Genomic DNA, 18,417 nt, shown 5'->3' on the forward strand with positions numbered 1-18,417 from the left:
CTTAGAGGCCCGGGCGGCGGCCGCCACTTGAAGCTCGGGGGCCGCGAGGCGCGGACTCAGACATCCCCGGGCGAGCCTCGGCGGCGGCGGCGACAAAATCACGACCGCAACCCGCCTTCGGCTCGCGCGTCCACCACACGGCTGTTCCCTCCCGCGCCCCGGCGTTCCCTCCTTCTCGCCCGCCTTCCTTCCCACCCCCCCGGGCCTCCCCGTTTGTTTTCATTGACCCCGACGTCGCTTTCACTTCCTGGATGAAAGGGGCCGGCTCGTCCCGGGAAACCCCTCCCCGGCGGCGGGGCTGGAGGAGCGGGCGCGGCCTGGCTGCCGGGTCGCGGCGCTGGAGGCTGCGGGAGAGAACTGGCGGCCGCGGCGCACCCTTCACCTCCCAGTCCCGCCGCCTGACTCGTCCTCATTCTCCCTCAGGCCCTCGGCCGGCGGTCTGGGGGCTCCCCACATTTCTCCCCGCGCCCCGGGGAGGCATGGACCCACCACGCGGTGGAGCTAAAGCCTCCGAGCCCGGGCGGGCGGACTGGGACCCCGTGGCGCTCTCGGCCCCCCGTAGCCCCGACGAACTCCCCGCGCACACGTCCTGGTGCGCGGTAGGTTTTCCTATCGCAGAGCCTCAGGTCCTTCCGGTGGTTGTTTCAAGAACGTGAAAGACTACCTATTTCTGTGTCCCTCGTACCCTCCCCACATTCAGAGAGCCCAAGAAATTATCTCCTAGGAAGATATCCCCTCGGGGTGCCGCTACGAACCCTCCGGCAAGGAACGGTGAGGGGCCCCAAGAACAGTCACCATGCCGACAATTAACCTCAGATAGCCACGACTTCATCTAGAATATAAAACACGGAACCAAACTTTGGAATTTATTTATTTTTTTTTCTAGAAATAAAGACTTTCCCCTAGCTTTTGTGATTTTAAGAAATCCTGTTTGGAAATGATCTTACATAATGACAATAATTCCGATTTATGAAATGCTGCAGGCTTTACGCCAGGCAGGCTCGGTGCTGCGGTTTCGCTTAGCAGGGCCGAGGTACACCAGGCAGAACGAACTCTCTCTTTCCAGAACCTAACCCAGGCCTGCGCTGAAGGTTTTCTGGTCTGGGTAAATAGTCTTTGGGTATTCACTTGGAAATCAGGTGAATTGGTGAACAATGGGTACAGAGATGGGTAGATGGTGGCGTAAAAAAAAAAAGTCGAATAGAGTTACGAGTTAATGATAGAATCCAAGTGGTGAGTAGAAGGCCGCGGGAATGGGGCAATAAAATTCAGTTTTTCTGTATGTTTGAAAGATTTCATACTAAAATGTTGGGTGGGGTAAAATCTGGTTTTATGCCAAACTTGGTGAAATCCCTACTGTGCATTAGCTGTGAGATTGAAAAGGCCAAATACTCAAATAACTTCATTTCCTCCTCGGTGCACCGTGGATGGTTACCAACCTCGCGGAGCTGGTAAGAGAAGGGACACCGTCAGGTTTTCCCCCAACTCCCATGGGCCCTCAGTCGAGGGCGGCCTGGAGGCCGCCAGCAGCAGGTCCCCCAATCTCCGGAGTGGGCTGGTGGGAAACGCCTTTAAACGGTAGAGGAGCAGCAGCACCTCTGTTTACTCCCGACCAGGTGGCCGTCAGATGGTGTGTGGCTTAGCCTGGGACCTCTTAATGCGTGACTCCGCCCCCTGAAGGTGCTTTCAAGGACCTACCAGAGGCAGAATGCCTCCCCAGATGCCCACCAGCGCCCTGTGGGTCTGAGGAGAAACCTTGTACGCCCAGAAATGACAGCCGTATTCTCTGACTACAACATCCCACTACCAGGCCGTTTAATTCTTTTTCCTGTTTCATTTTAGGAAACGAGATCATTACCAGCGAACGCTGAGGAACCCTTCTGTAAAATAGGCGGATTTAACGAGAAGCGGTGCAAGAGTTCAGTCCTGCCTTAACGACTAATGACAGCGATCCAAAGCCTCGGGTACCGGGAGGGACGGAACCCGGGCAGACAGACGAAAATTCTTGAGGCTGAGCGCGCCGCCCGAAAGGGGCGGGGCCATAGGGCGCCCCGCCCCCAGCCCTTTGTGACGTAGAACAATGCCTGCCACGCGTCGGAACTCAGCTGCCTTGGCAGCGACTGGGCACGACTGACACGCGCCAAGGAACGCCGTGGTCATCTGAGGCCAACTTCAGGAATCATGCCGTTTCTGTTAAGATTAATCGTTTTCTTTTATGTATGGGGCATTTTTACCGCTCAGGGACAAAAGGAAGAGGAGAGCACAGAGGAAGTGAAGATCGAAGTTTTGCATCGTCCAGAAAACTGTTCTAAGACAAGCAAGAAAGGAGACCTGCTAAATGCCCATTACGACGGCTTCTTGGCTAAAGACGGTTCGAAGTTCTACTGCAGGTAGGAAAGGCTGTGAACTGCTCTGGTGTCCTGTTGATGCATGAAATCTAGGCTTTCTCTACTAACCAGAAGCTACGTGGTTGGTTGATTGGTTCTCGTTATTTAATAGGAAGAGTTGAGCCTTTTATTCCAGGGGGGGAGAGAGGGCGGGGGGAATTCCTACTGATGTGCAGTAGTTCCCTATTGAACTATTACTTTTTAAATTATTAAAAATGGTGGCCCACGAAATTATCGGAAATACACGACATACAGACGCACCCCGGCCACTGCCACCACCCTTGGGATCCATGGAAGGGTAAGTTATGGTACTGTCTGTAAGGATGTTCTCAACATTTTCTTTTGCCATTTTTTGGAGCCTCTTTACAGAGGATTGGGTAGGGTAGGTTAAGAAGCTTCAGAAGCATATTTACAGACTATGGACCACTTTCCAACTGTATCCAAAAACCACAATAACTTTCCCTGGTGTCTTCTGGGCCCTGTGTTCTTTCATGTCACCCCTATAATCTCACCACTGCCTGCTCTGATTTAATTGATCTTTTTACTACTCAAAGGAAGAATGGCTTTTCTTCATCTGTGCTATAACCCTCTAAAGATAGGATTGGGGAAAGTTAGTTCTTTTCATTTGGAAGAAAATAGATAAATTTAGTAAGAAAAGATAAAATTTTTGTTATTGTTCAAATGACTTTTTGAGGTTAAACCTGAGCCATCAGTTTTTAGAACAAACTCAGAAAGGTTGAATGAGTTATTTGGACAAGCCATGCAGCTAGTTAGAGGCCAGAGACCCATTAAAAAGGTAACTATTGAATAGTTTTTGCAAGATGGCAATAAAAAAGATGATGACATGACTCCTAATGATTAGCTTTGGGCAAATCATACTTCTTTCTGGCTATTTTGAAGGAAGTTTGAGCCAAACATCCTGCCAGGAGGTTCAGAATGAATATTAATTTGAAAAAAGAGAAGACTCCAATTTTAAATTATAACCTCATGTCCAGAAATATTTTATTTATTTTTTATTTTTTTGTCATAGGGATAAAGAGCACAACTGGGGAGAAGCAGGCAGAGGGAGAAGCAGGCTCCCAGCGGAGCAAGGAGTCCAATGTGGGGCTCAATCCTGGGACACTGGGATCATGACCTGAGCAAAAGGCAGGCACTTAACTGATGGAGCCACCCAGACATCCCATCCAGGTGTATTATAAAGTTTTATTTCATTTTTCTTAAAATCAGCTTACCTAAGTATTGTTTTTTATTATAGCCGGACACAAAATGAAGGCCACCCCAAATGGTTTGTTCTTGGTGTTGGGCAAGTCATAAAAGGGCTAGACATTGCGATGATGGATATGTGCCCTGGAGAGAAGCGGAAAGTGATTATACCCCCTTCATTTGCATATGGAAAGGAAGGCTATGGTAAGGTGTCTTAATATTCTATCTCTAAGTTATATTTAAAAATAAAGCATAGCTTTGGGTATATATTCAAAAGAATCGAAAGCAGGGTCTCAAAGAGATATTGGTATACTCATGTTCATAGCAGCACCATTCATAAAAAAGTGGAAGCCAAAAGTAGAAGTAATCTAAGTGTCCATTGACAGATGAGTGGATAAACAACATATGTACACATAAAATAGAGTATTATTCAGCCTTAAAAAGGAAGGAAATTATTCTATATGCTATAACATGGATGAAACTTGAGTACCTTATACTAAGTGAAATAAGCCAATCACAAAAAAACCACTATGTGATTTTGCTTGTATGAGGTATTTGGACTAGTCAAATACAAAGAAGAGAGGCTGCCAAGGCGCTGGAGAGAGGCTGGAATAGGCAGAGAAGTGGTTTAGTGGGCTTAGAGCTTCAGCTCTCCAAGATGAAATAGTTCTAGAGATTGGTTGCTCAGTAATGTGAATGCATTGAACTATACAGTTAAAATGGTTACAGTGATAAATTTTATGTTACATGTATTTTCCATAATTAAAAATTTTTGAATAACTAAAAACAAAATTAAAAAACCACAGGGGAAAATAGTTACAGAATCACAGGGACCAATAATCTAGCCGTATCTAGTCCAGTCCAGCTTGGTCCCCACTTTTCACATTTATAGAAAATTAAGACATTTGTTGGAAGATAGTTCTCTGGCCAGAGTTCTTTCCCTCGTGTAGTGGCAGTACTCATAAAGATCCTATATATTCTATACGTTCTACCGTAGTCATTTTTATTGGTTTTAGTACATGTTATTTTATTAATTTTTATGTAAATGTCTATATCATATACCTTAGGTAAGCAGTACCAAAGTCAAATTCATAAACCTCAGGAAACTGGAACATATCTTAGAATAAAAGGACAGCACTAGAGCATAGTAAAAAGAGCAACTGAATATAAAAAGCTATCAGTCACTAATCCCCGAATTCGGGAACAGCCTTGAAATGTGGAAGAAATGAACTGCTTCTTTCAATATCTTATCTATTTTAAAAATCCTACTATAAGATCTAAGAACCTAGGTAAAGCAGATAAATGGGCAAAATTTTGGCAACTGTGTTATTCACCAATAATAAAAATGACCCAACCCTAGAAATAGGCAAGCAGCCTACTAACAAAAAAAACAAAAACAAAAAAACAAAAAACAAAAACATTTTTAAATCTATGGGAACATTTAGTTTCATTAATAATTAAAGAAAGGCAAATTAAAACAAAGTGAGACACCATTTTCACTCATCAGATGATCAAAGGCATCAAAAGTTGGCACAGGTATAGAAAGCTAGCATTCTCATGCATCATTGCTGGTAATGTAAATCACTCTACCTTTCTGGCAATTTCTATCAAGATTTAAAAGCACATATCCTCTGAGCCAGTAGATTCATTTACAGAAATGTACACAGAGGTATATATAAAAGAACATTCATTACAGACTTTTATTTGGTAGCAAAAAACTGGAAAGTACCTGAGCATCCATCCGTAGGGAATTAGTCAAATATGATGTATCTATACAATGGATTGTGGTGCAGCCAATAAAAAGAATGCCATAGAGCCAGATGTATTAATATGTTAAAAATAAAGTGGGATGGGGCACCTGGTTGCTCACTGGGTTAAATGTCGGCCTTCAACCCAGGTCATGATCCCAGGGTCCTGGGATCAAGCCCTGCATCATCATTGAGCTCCCTGCTCAGTGAGGAGTTTGCTTCTCGTTCTCCCTCTGCCCTTACCCGCCTCCTCTGCTCATGCTCTCTCTCCCTCTCTCTCAAAGAGAGAATAAACAAAATAAACAAAATCTTTTTAAAAATAAAATAAAGTGGCATAGAATGTATTCATGCAAGGAGTATTTATTGAACATCAAAGCCAGGCCCTTTCCAGGCATTGAGCATAAAGCCAATGTACAAAGAAGAAACAATTTCCTATCCTCAAAGATCTTACTTGTGAGGGGGAGAATTTCACATATGCATCATGCATCTACACAAATTATATGTGAAAGGATACACAGTCATCTGGTGATACTAGTCATCTGGTGAGAAGGAAACCCTGAGGGTCAAGGGTTAGGAGATTTCTTCTTACTCTCTAACATTTTGTACTGTTTAAATTTTTGAAATTGACAAAGTTAAAAATGAAGCTGAATAAAGAGAAGTTTTTAAAAGGGGGAAATGGTCAGCCTGACAGAGGGATAGTTTTTACTTTGCATTCTCTATCAGATCCTTGCTCCCTTTTGTTATGTGAAGACTATAATCATTCCCTCCTCATATGATTTAGAACCCTTGCTAACACCACCTATTTGAAATATTTAGTATGTGATTAAAGTCATTAAAGATTCATTTTCTATGAAGAGATACTGTCATTACTCCCAAGTATTTCGTTGAATGGTTCACCCTCTCTGAGGCTGTTTTGTTAACTCATTAATAGTTGTGATTCCCTCACGTGCTCTTTCCAGCAAGAGGAGGGGCCCACTGCCCCAGATTGGATTGCAGGGAGGTTAGTGGCACAAAACAGACCCAGTCAGACTGAAAACTCCTAAAGAGAGAGTTACAGGTAACTACAGCTTCATTCTCAATGCTTTTAACCAATCATTTGGTTCCATCAAAATAGCTCCCATGGAACCATAATTTGTATATCCTATTTAGACTTGCACAGGAATCTGGGAGAGGGAGAGAGGAAAAAAATTGAAGATAAGTTAAATTGAATGCAGTCCTTGCCCAAAAATATTGTCATAGGTTGAGACCGATTTTAGGCAAGATGATACAGGTAAAGTTTGCCTTTTCGACTCTTCAGTCTCATTTTAACCACATCCCACATTAATAGGTGCTTATTCATCCTGTTGGGCCCCATTTTCCTATAGCAGAAGTCCACGTAGTTATCCTTTTTGTAAACTAGTTTATGCTTAGCTATGAATGATTACCCAGGCTGCCTATGCTATTAATAAACCAGACCCTTGCTGCAGAGAGGTACAAGTTTAACTTTGAAGAAGTTAGATGGTATTCAATTTGAGGTGTCCCCAAAAGACATAAAAATGATGAATCTCATTAGTAATACCACCAACGCTTTTGTTTTACACATGAAGAAACTGTGGCCCAACTAAAGTATGTTCTTTGGAACATACTTAATTGCTGGCTTACCTGCATCACGTAGGTAGGATTAGATTACGTAAAAATTGTGGTAGAGACCATACATCACTGCTTAACCAACCACTTCTTGTCAAATAAGCTCTTTTAAATAAGTTATTGAGACCTAACATCAGCTATAACTTTATTTTAGGTAGTACTTGAAGAAGGCTCTCCTCTGTGCAATATCCTTGCTTCATATGACAGAGCACCCTGCATGTCTTGAAATGCATGTGACTTTTTAGTGCTTTAAATTAACAGTACACGTGGTATGTATAGATTCTTTAACTCCTACGTCTTTGATCTGCTTCTCTAAATACAAGTAATTCTATAGCAAATTCACCTTTTTCTCCTTTTTTATGCTCTGATTTCTTTGTATGACAAAGCCTAATTGGCAATATTTTCTGTGTTTCCAGTAGAATTATTTAGAAACTTCATATGGACTTGTAATATTTTTTCTTAAGAAATTTGAATTTGTGTTTTGAGGTTGCCTTATTATCATTAGTTGTTTCCCTGTTGTAAGGAGATTGTAACTGGACAGACTAGGGATGGATTTTGTAAAAATGATCATTGAATTAATCTCTACCTCTTTTTGCTGTAAAGTCAGGTAAGAGGTGGTTACATAGCTTGGAACTTCATTAGTCATAGGATGTATGGGTAGATTTTTTCTATGTCCTGGTTTTGGAGATGACTGATCGATCTCTCCTTTTGGCTGTAACTTTGAAGCTCTTTTCTCTCTGGGTTAAATCAATACTTGAGCAAGAATTCTATTTACTTCAGAGAACAAGCAGCCATTTAAAAAATAAACCATAGGGGCATTCGTTCAACAAATATTCATTCAACAAATATTAGTGGATGAGACTCTGGGAGAGACTGGGCAATACCAGTGACACAAGCCAACCCCTGCCTCTTAGCACATCATTTCTGCAGGTAATTTCTATGAAATGGTCATCCGAATAAGCCCATAAGCTTGCTAAGATAATCTGTGATGTCTTGTGATGTAATAGATGAGTGAATAGGTTAACTTTTTTAAGAGGACTATTCACCTTAATACTTAATTTTTTTATTGTGATTATAGATTTCATAAAATTGTTACTGTGTTATTCTGTCATTGCACTTATTTTTTAATGTCTGTAAAGGACTGGGAAGACAAATATATTGAAACATGTGTTTTATTTATGCTACCAAATAACTACACAATGTCAATTTTTAGAAGATTACTGATTTACACTTTGAAATCTTTCTGCCCATGCATTTCTTCTCTGCACTAGCTCTTTTCTATATAATGATGGAGTGTATTAATAAAAATTACATGACTTGGGGACGCCTGGGTGGCTCAGTTGGTTAAGCAGCTGCCTTCGGCTCAGGTCATGATCCCAGCATCCTGGGATCGAGTCCCACATCGGGCTCCTTGCTCCGGGGGGAGCCTGCTTCTCCCTCTGACTCTGCCTTCCACTCTGTCTGCCTGTGCTCGCTCTCGCTCGCTCTCTCTCACTCTCTGACAAATAAATAAAATCTTTAAAAAAAAATTACATGACTTGTATTTATTTTAATTCAATAAGAAATTAATGACCTACTAGGTTCTTAAAACTGATTTGGTTTAAAAACATGGAAATATTTTTTAAAGTGTTTAGTAAGTGGTTTTTATAAATGTGAAATAATATAGTCATAATGCTATAATGGCTATTTGTGATTAAATATCTGAACCTTATCTTCATGTAAGTTAAACTGTTAAAAATTATACCTTTAGCAGAAGGCAAGATTCCACCTGATGCAACACTGATTTTTGAGATTGAACTTTATGCTGTGACCAAAGGACCACGAAGCATTGAAACATTTAAACAGATAGACACAGACAACGACAGGCAACTCTCTAAAACTGAGGTAATTCAAACAAATTCTATGTGTACAGTCTATTTTTTTCTTCACAATTTAAATAGATCTCTATTACATTGGTTATTTTTAAGTTCTACTGAGCATGGGCTGATTACTTTGCTTTTACAGAGCCGATTACTAAAAAATCTAAGCTCCAAGAAGAAAATGTGCCTTTTTCAACATAAAACTTGTAATGAGTCATCCTGTTCAGTTGCCTTTCTCCCTGCCAGAAGTTCATTAAAATAACAAGCTCATCTCCATAGGGCATTTCCAGTTTTTAGACCGGAACAGAGCTCATTCAAGCAACACCATAGGAATTTGTAATAGTACAAATAATTTATGCCTTGCAGGACTGTGGGGATTACATGAAACTATGAAAAGAGCTAGTGAGAATTTGAATTGTGTGCACTAGAAAGTTGTAAGCAGGATCCAGAAGTATCGCCCTCGCCCCGCAAGGACGACAAGAACCCTGGTTCGGATGCATCTTCTCTCTCTTCTCTCTCTTTATTTCCGCAAGTCTACACACTTATATACGCTTACATGACCAATCAGCGAGCAGAGTACAGGAGGGAGCGAATCAATCTGTGCACCTAAACGAACAACTTCGCTAGCAACCAATGCTGTTTACTTCCTCTTTGGGCATTCCGCTTAGTCTCATGAAGCATTCCTAACCTGGCAACTAGCCAGGCGCCATTTTTTAATGGCGGAGGCCGCCCTGGCCAGGGGTCTGCCTCTGACATCTCCCCCTTTTTTCTTTTATGGCAGGGATCGTGCCTATCTTAGGTTGTCAGTGGCGGGGAATATCCTTACTCGTCATCAGACGGCAGATATCAATGATCTGCGTCCTGTCTTAGGTTGGTATATTTCCCCCACCAATCTTACCCATCATTGACTACCGATCCAGCATACTTCGCCACACTTGGGGGGATGTTCCAGCCTTGATGGCTAACAAAGCCTGCACCATGGCTTGCTGTTGCCTATGTTGCTGTCGCCTCCAAATACTAGCAGAATCAAGCCCACTACAAGGATTGTCATCAGACCAATTATGCTAGCCCATTGTTTCGTAAAGGTTAACACATCTTGCAATGTTTTGATTATCTCTGGGAGGGTTACAAGCTCAACTCTGGTGTTATGTATCCTTGTTATGCCTAGTAGCAGGTGCTGAATATAGTTTTGGAATTCTGTGGACTAATTCCCCTGCAAGTATTGGGAGAGCTGTCGGGAGACATTCTGTTAGTCACTCATATTAGTATAGGCTATGGGAGTTACACAAATTGCCGGGAAGGGTACTATACATCCCAGTCCCAATAGGGCTCCCCATATGTCCACTTGTTCTTGAACCAAATCCACTCTCTGGTTGACTATCAGGATTTCTGCTTGCAGATGTGCATTGATCTGAGTCTGTGTTTGAAGGGCAGCCACCGTTCCTTCTGCAAGGATGTTCACAGCTTCTGCAGTGGGTATAGTTGCAGCAAGCGAGACTGCTGCTGCCGTGGCAGCTGCTGTAGATATAGCCAATGCTGTCACAATGGCGGCTGTGATACCAAAATCTCTCTTCTTTCTGGATAGCACCACTGGTAACTTGTCCTCTGGAATGGAAACTGGGATAGGAACATGGGTAGGGATACGCATAATCACAGCCAGCTTGAAGGCCGTGACATTCCAGCACTGGGAAAGATAGCAGTTCTTAGTGCAATTCAACGTATCATTCAGCTCGCTAGCATTTGTTACGAGGAAAAGGAATGGTGGCGAGACGCATATGGGAGTGGGCTGATAAGTAATATTATTGGGACGAGACACATTAACTGTTGTCTCAAAGGTACTAGAGTCATTTTGTTTATAAGAACAGTTGAGGAATTTGCCACCATTTAACATGGACACTGCTGAGATATCAGTACATGCTCCTAGCAAGTTACAGACCTGCCATGCATCAAAGGGAGAGGAGGGAATATGAGAGAAGAGTTAGTCACTGGTAAAGGATATAGCCATGCTTTAACCACTGCTCACAGCTCTCTGCCTTGAGTCTGCCGCAGGAGGTGTAGCATCCCCAGAGTTATCATCAGCATCTTCAGCATCATGACTGGTGTTTGGAAGCAAGGCTGCATGCACCAGCCGCTCTGGGATCCAAATTGGAGCCTCCTTTTCCTGTGGAAAAACATATACAGACCCCCTACTCCATACTAACAATGGATCTGGTCCATTCCACTTTCCTGTGAGGATGTCCATCCAAAGTACTAAAGGCTTAGGGGAAGCAGCAGCATCACTTGCATGTCTGTCTGAAGCTGATTTACCCGTTTTGTCCAACGTTAAAAAATTCAAAATAAAGAGAATGGTGTTGAGCTGATCTTTAGGGGACCTGAAGGTGTCCCCTATTCCCCCTTTTTGTTTATAAAGCGCATTTTTTATTGTAAGATGCGCACGCTCCACAACACCCTGTCCTTGTGGGTTATAGGGTATTCCATTTATCGAGTGAATGTCAAGTTGTTGTAGGAAGGCTTTAAAGGGTTGTGAGATGTAGCCTGGACCATTATCTGTCTTTAATTGGCGTGGCTTTCCCCAAGCCGCGAAAGCCTGTAGGCAATGGGCGATAACATCTCTGGATTCGCACCCCCCCCCCATGCACTGAGGTGAAAATTATTCCAGAGCAGATATCTACAGAGACATGAACATATTTTAACTTTCCAAATTCTGAAACATGTGTGACATCTATTTGCCATATATGATTAGGTAACAAACCCTTAGGATTAACCCCCAAGGACGGTGCAGGTAGTAAGATCTCGCAATTTCTGCAGGAGACTACTAAGTCCCGTGCCTGTGCTTTTGTTATGTTAAATTTGAGGCAAAGAGTTAAAGCATCCTGTTTCTTCAAATCCTCCCCTAAGTAGTCCCATTGAGGTATGTTTAACAAGCCTTCATCTAGGAACCATGGAGCCGCCTTTTCCACTGTATTCAAAAAGGCCCGAGCAGTTTTTGATTTTAGTGGAGTTCCATTGGCTTTCAGCAGGTCTCCTAAAGACCCTTCCAACCGCACTTTAGATACTTCAGATCCCATTATGAACACACAGACAACAGACGCGGACGTTAAAGACTCGCCGCTAAATTCCGGCTCTAAGGCCGCCCTGCTTCTTATTGCAGACTTGTAAAATCCCGGCTCTAAGGCCGCCCCGCTTCTTATTGCGGACTTGTACAAGATTCCCACCACTTTGATCGTGGTCCCTTCCCCCGCTTACCTGTGGTTTCGATAAGAAAATCCCGGCTCTATGGCCGCCCCGCTTCTTGTTGTGGTCTTGTACAAGTTTCCCACCACCTTTGTCGTGGTTTTACCCCGCTTACCTGCGGAATTCTCCCTTGCAAGGTTTTTCTATTTTTACTCCCCGCTTTACCACGGAATTCCCACTTTTGAACGTGGCTAATGTCCCCGCTTACCTGCGGACCTTTACTCCCCGCTTTCCTGCGGATTACCTTGCAAGATTCCTTTTTTTAGTTCCCGGGTGCCAGCGCCATTTATCGCCCTCGCCCTGCAAGGACGACAAGAACCCTGGCTCGGATGCATCTTCTCTCTCTCCTCTCTCTTTATTTCCGCAAGTCTACACACTTTTATACGCTTACATGACCAATCAGCGAGCAGGGTACAGGAGGGAGCGAATCAGGCTGTGCACCTAAACGGTGCACCTAAACGAACAACTTCGCTAGCAACCAATGCTGTTTACTTCCTCTTTAGGCGTTCCGCTTAGTCTCATGAGGCAATCCTAACCTGGCAACTAGCCAGGCGCCATCTTTTAATGGCGGAGGCCGCCCTGGCCAGGGGCCTGCCTCCGACACAGGAGTTCCCTAACTAGCTTCCACACTCCAGTTACTCTTTTTTTTTAGATTGTATTTATTTATTTGCTAGAGAGAGAGAGAGCATAAGTTGGGGGGTTGCTGCAGACAAAGGGAGAAGCAGGCCCCCCACTGAGCAGGGAACCCAATGTGGGGCTCAATCCCAGGACCCTGGGATCATGACCTGAGCTGAAGGCAGATGCTTAACTGACTGAGCCACCCAGGCGCCCCTCCAGTCAGTCTTCTATATGAATTGGGGGATTAATAAAGATGTCGGAGCAATAATAGTAATTTTCTTTTGTATTTTCTCAGTACCAAGTACTACTAGAAGCACATTAGCATGTGAACTCACTTAATCTTTATGACAGTTTATGAGATATACACATGTCATTATCTCTATGTTATGGAAGGGGAAAATGATGCCCAAGCAGGTTAAGTAACTGGCCTAAGTTCACACCACCCTTAAGTGGCAAAATCAGTCTGGCTCTGCTACTTGGCTCTTTTTTTTTTTTTTCTTTCTGATTGATTTTTATTTTAGAGAGGGGAGAGGCAGAGGGAGAGAGGAATTCAAGCAGACTCTGTGCTGAGCACAACGCCAGACACAGGCCGAGCCGAAACCAAGAGTTGACTGCTTAACCCACCAGGCCACCCGGTTGCCCCCACTACCTTGCTTTTAACCAGGGCCTCTTTCAGGGAATTTCCAGCCTGGATGTTTGAGGGCTAATGTTTGTACTACTGAAGGCCAGTGATTGGCTTAGTCCCACTGACTATACCCTTTTTGCTTCAGTTGAGTAACCCATTTGTCTCCCCTTTGTTGGGAGACAGTTTAACAAGCATGACTCAACCACCTCAATAACAAAAGGTCCCTGAGGGGTTGATTTCCAGAGACAGGTGTGCTCCCTCTCCAGTCCTTCCCCCACCCTGACTCTACTTCCTCCTCTAGGATATTAGTAAGGACTTGCCCCTGAAGCTCCTTTGTTGCTCAGCAGTGGGAGAGGGATATGTGAATGAAAACATCCCCTGTTCCTTAAGGAGGAGGACAATTAGTGGGGTGGCAAATCCATCCGGCACGTAGTTGGCGTTGACTCCTTATGAGTTTCAGAGTGAACTGCAGCTGATGAATTCACAAAGTACCCAAGAGCTCAGCCTGTGCATACAAACCATTCGTTATCAGATGTACACAAAGAGGCACATTCTGCAGTATGAATACTCTTCAGTAGTTCTTATGGGTTCTTTAGTTCTTTCTGGAAAATAAAAGTAGAGAAAGTCCAAAACAGTGACCCGCTTAGCAACAGTCTGTCCAAATGTCTGTCAGGTATCAGCTGTGTTATCACTAGGTTAAGAGTGACTTTCACATGCTTGAATAGTAATAGCTTTCATTGACATCTATAAACATTACTCTAATACTCACATAAATACTACCATAGAGATACTGTTTCCCCTCTTTTACAGATAACAAAATTGAGGTCCAGAGAGGTTAAATTATTTGTCCCAAGACCACACAGTGAGTACATGACAAAGACTAGATTTAAAACATGAACTAAAAGAAACTACCTCCTCTCATCATCAGAAAGATCAAGTCAATTCTTTAGTATAAGGTGGGAGAGAAGAGGTACACAGTATTTTTTATTAAATTATGAAGTAGAAATAGTATGGAACTCATTGTCAGCGAAATTAAGGTTATGTTCTTACTGCTGCCTTTTTGTACATGTCCACTACACTATACTAGAAAAGTGTGTCCTGAGAGTCAGTAATATTGGTTATGAAAATATATTTATTTAGAAACTGAGGAATATTTGAGGTTCTTTAAAATTCTTTTCATCTACATAGCATTGTTATGGCTCAACTAGAAGAAAAAAATGTATCTCCCTCAATAGGACTAAAGTCTCACTTGAGAACAGTTCTGTTGATCATCTAAAATAGTGTACTCATGATGGACTGAGCTGGGATACATACTGCTAAAAACCTCTCAAAGTTCAACTTTAGCTTTAAAAATCCTCTTGCGTTTAAAATACCCAGACTTGCTGAACAGTATCTCCAGATTATTGCACATTGTATTCTTTAGTTATTATATATATTAGCACTTTCCAATGGAAATATGATTGAGTCACGTATATAAAAAAAATTTTAGTAGTCACATCTTAAAAAAGCAAAAAGAAACAGGTGAAATGAATTTTAATACTATGTTTTATCTAACAGTATATCTGAAATATTTCCCCTTCAGCATGAAATCAATGTAAAAATTATAAATATTTTTTATTGTCTTCAAAATATGTTGTGTACTTAACCCTGAGAGTAGCATACCTCTATTTGATCTAGCCACATGTCAAGTGTATAGTAGTCCCATGTGGTTAGTAGAAATGTCATATTAACGCAGAGAAAGAATACTTAATACCTGTTCTTTATTTGGTCTTATTATTATAGAGATTGCCATAGTTGTATGGATTTGAAGGAGAGTTATAGAATCATAGAAAAGTTAAGAAAATTGAATTTTATTTCAAAACCTATGGTTGAGTTTTATTGATAATTCAATATATACATTAATTTTAGAATTATAAAAATACCAATTTGGTTTTTATTCACTAATAGGATTCCTTAAGAATGATTTTCCTCATTTTCCTTTCATAATGTGGACAGTATAGATTATTGGAAAATACTTGGTTTCAACAAAATTCAATTCAAAGGTTAATCTTTGAGTATGTACCACTAACCATCTGTAACCTCAGAGGAAGCTAATTCGAAGATGTTTCTTTTCAGAAAAATTGCTTCAAAGGTTAAAAGAATAAAACCTCAAATAGTTTTTAAAATTTTTAATATCACTTATAAGTAGCCTTACCATTGAGTTTCCTTATGTAAACATATTTCCTTAAAGTTACAGAAAATTTACTGTGGTACTTTTTTATTAAAAACATTATTTTGGTCCTCTAGATAAATCACTACCTGCAAAACATTATTTTGGTCCTCTAGATAAATCACTACCTGCAAAGGGAGTTTGAAAAGGATGATAAGCCACGTGACAAGTCATATCAGAATGCAGTTTTAGAAGATATTTTTAAGAAGAATGATCATGATGGTGATGGCTTCATTTCTTCCAAGGAATACAATGTATATCAACATGATGAACTGTAGTATATTTTTATTTCTAAATTTTCTTAACTACTTACTGTACTTTATATATAAAACAAAGTCACTTCCCCTAGAACTTGTCTTTTATGTTTTCCTCCCACGAGAATATATTTTGATCCCATCAATACATGTAATTTTGGCATAATAAATGTGTGGTATTTTGCAAATTTAACATTCAGGAAAAGTATAATTGTGTTTCCTATTGCTTTATTCTGTGAACACAAATTGCATCACCAAGAAATAGACCACATCCCACTGGGCAGTTTTCCCCCTTCAGGAAGCAGGAGGACATCTATGTCAAAATCTACAAGCTCTTCCCAGCTCCAACCTTAACAACATGTAAAAGTGTTAAATATCCAATTTTTAACATTTTAATTGTAAAAATGTCCTGTTATATTGAAAATATTCAATAGGACCCAGGAATTAACGTTTCATTTGTTTATACATTTCGCAGCATTACAAGTAGAAGCATATAAAAATCACAGAACTAAACAAATACTCCTTTTGGATGCATATAAGAAAGTATTAGTTGTGGGGCGCCTGGGTGGCTCAGTGGGTTAAGCCACTGCCTTCGGCTCAGGTCATGATCTCAGGGTCCTGGGATCGAGTCCCGCATCGGGCTCTCTGCACAGCAGGGAGCCTGCTTCCCTCTCTCTCTCTGGCTGCCTCTCCATCTACTTGTGATTTCTCTCTGTCAAATTAATAAATAAAATCTTTAAAAAAAAAAAAAAAAGAAAGTATTAGTTGTATACCTCTGTCCCACAGAGAGCCTTAAACACAGTTACTGTACTTTTTGGTGCAAGCTCTGGTCTTTGGTCATTATTCCAGTGGGGAATGCTTAAAGACAATTGACCAGACCAAAGGCTTTGTGCCTCTTACATAGCAGACATAATAAAATCTATACTGTTCTGAGTCTGTACTCCTTCAGACATCATTATAAATGTGCTGCCTCCTCTTCCTTCTTGTAGGCCTTTAGATCTATCATCCCTAACTTTTTGTCTTGATCGTTTTAAATTAATGCCATGGTTTTCCTTAATTTCCGGTTCCCTTTCTCTATGTATCTCTACCCTATGTCACTTCATTTTATGATGTCCTTGTTCTTGATCATGACTGAGCCTTACAAACTGGTACCCCATCAAATTTTTGAAAATGTGTACAATTTATTTTACACATGAGGGATCAAATGGGGATACAAACTGGGATATACACTTCAGTGGCAGTTTTGCATCATGGTCAAATCATGACATCCAACTTGTTGAGAATAGGAGTTAAGAGATGCTGTAGATCACACTAGTGTCAAAGAAAGTGCATGTTATTTATTGGACCATGGAAGGTTTTGCCCATTGCGTATGTAGAAAACTATGTCAGGCATTAAATAGCTCTGCTCCAAACAAGTGAGTTCAAACCAAAGCTTTTTCCATTTTCCATTTTCCAAACCATTGTTCAGTGTTTGTCTTTAAACTCTTTAACTACACTGCCCCAAATTCTATTATCTAAAAGTTCAGGGGTAAGGCAAAACCCACCAGATTGACAGGTATCACGTATGCATAGCACAGAGTTTGACACCTCATAAAACCAACACCTTGGGTTTGGGTTTCATTTCCTCCCAAGAGTGCTTCGTACCTGTACCCAATTTTGTAACTCCTCCTCACTTGCTCAACTGCCAGTTCTTGTTCCTTGACTTCCCTCAGGAAAATCTGCTCCGTTGGAACAAAGTTGGTGATTCAATATTATGTTTTGGTTTGGAAACTGCCCCTGTTCTTAAAAAAAAGTCACTAGAGCGTTTTGCAATCAGTATACTCCTATTTGCCTTTGAATCATATATTCGGCTCAAACCACCAACACAGTGGAAGAAGAAAACGGAAATCATTCCATAATGAAGAAAACTTTGTAATTCTGTCCTTTCTGTCCCATTGTTTTCCAAATGCTTTTTTTTTTTTTAAAGATTTTATTTATTTATTTGTCAGAGAGAGAGAGCGAGCGAGAACAAGCACAGGCAGACAGAGTGGAAGGCAGAGTCAGAGGGAGAAGCAGGCTCCCTGCGGAGCAAGGAGCCCGATGTGGGACTCCATCCCAGGATGCCGGGATCATGACCTGAGCTGAAGGCAGCTGCTTAACCAACTGAGCCACCCAGGCATCCCTCCAAATGCTTTTAAACTTCTGTTTTTAAAAATTATAGATGAAGTAAAATGGAGATTGATTCTAAAACTCTGGTCAAATTTAAATAAGTAAAAATTTAATCATTCTACATACATAATCAGGCATTTTATAGTTACCCAATTGCTTTACACTTTCACAGGTGTATATCTCAGTGAATGCTGTTGCTACATTTTGAGTTCTAGAATTTTCATTACTTCTGCAATTATTATAATAAGGGTATATAATAAACTAATAATTTAGGTTGTTTGTGTATGAAAAATCTCAGATGTCTTATAGGGTGGATGAAAAAGATCTCTCAGAACTGAATATGTTAAATATTTTAAACATTTTCAGAGGAGAAAGATAGAGGTGTCCTAGTGGTCTTAACTTTAAAATGACAGTAGTGAGTTTTTATAAGGAGAAAACCAGTGAGCCTGTGCACATTTCACAATAGCACACTGCTCTCAGTCACCCTGTGAACTGTGTCCATAAAA

General features: G+C 41.3%; 1 protein-coding gene across 11 annotated transcripts; it reads left to right on the top strand.

Annotated features, from left to right (window-relative positions):
* Positions 1 to 348: 348 nt before the first annotated feature.
* Positions 349 to 15,956, top strand: FKBP7 (FKBP prolyl isomerase 7). 11 transcript variants are annotated; one of them, XR_014300411.1, is made up of 7 exons: positions 1,010 to 1,105; positions 1,843 to 2,390; positions 3,643 to 3,794; positions 7,119 to 7,233; positions 8,715 to 8,848; positions 14,111 to 14,162; positions 15,626 to 15,956. XR_014300411.1 is itself a non-coding variant. In XM_082689882.1 (6 exons), the coding sequence occupies exons 2-6, from the start codon at positions 2,182 to 2,184 to the stop codon at positions 15,652 to 15,654; spliced, it is 576 nt and encodes a 191-aa protein (XP_082546008.1). In that variant the 5' UTR covers positions 1,010 to 1,105; positions 1,843 to 2,181; the 3' UTR covers positions 15,655 to 15,956. The 11 variants fall into 11 exon arrangements, 8 of the variants coding, with proteins under 8 accessions (XP_082546004.1, XP_082546003.1, XP_082546006.1 ...); XR_014300412.1 differs by lacking the exon at positions 14,111 to 14,162; XR_014300413.1 differs by lacking the exon at positions 14,111 to 14,162 and having other exon boundaries at positions 8,718 to 8,848.
* The last annotated feature ends 2,461 nt before the right edge of the window (positions 15,957 to 18,417 follow it).

The sequence above is a fragment of the Mustela nivalis genome, assembly GCF_964662115.1.
Source record: "Mustela nivalis genome assembly, chromosome: 11".
NCBI lineage: Eukaryota > Metazoa > Chordata > Mammalia > Carnivora > Mustelidae > Mustela > Mustela nivalis.

Bases quoted from the DNA above. Each gene is read 5' to 3' on its own strand.
- FKBP7 (XM_082689878.1), top strand. From the start codon at position 2,182: ATGCCGTTTCTGTTAAGATTAATCGTTTTCTTTTATGTATGGGGCATT. The intron at 2,391-3,642 runs GTAGGAAAGGCT...TTTTTATTATAG, and splicing joins GGTTCGAAGTTCTACTGCAG to CCGGACACAAAATGAAGGCC. The intron at 3,795-8,714 runs GTAAGGTGTCTT...TTATACCTTTAG, and splicing joins ATATGGAAAGGAAGGCTATG to CAGAAGGCAAGATTCCACCT.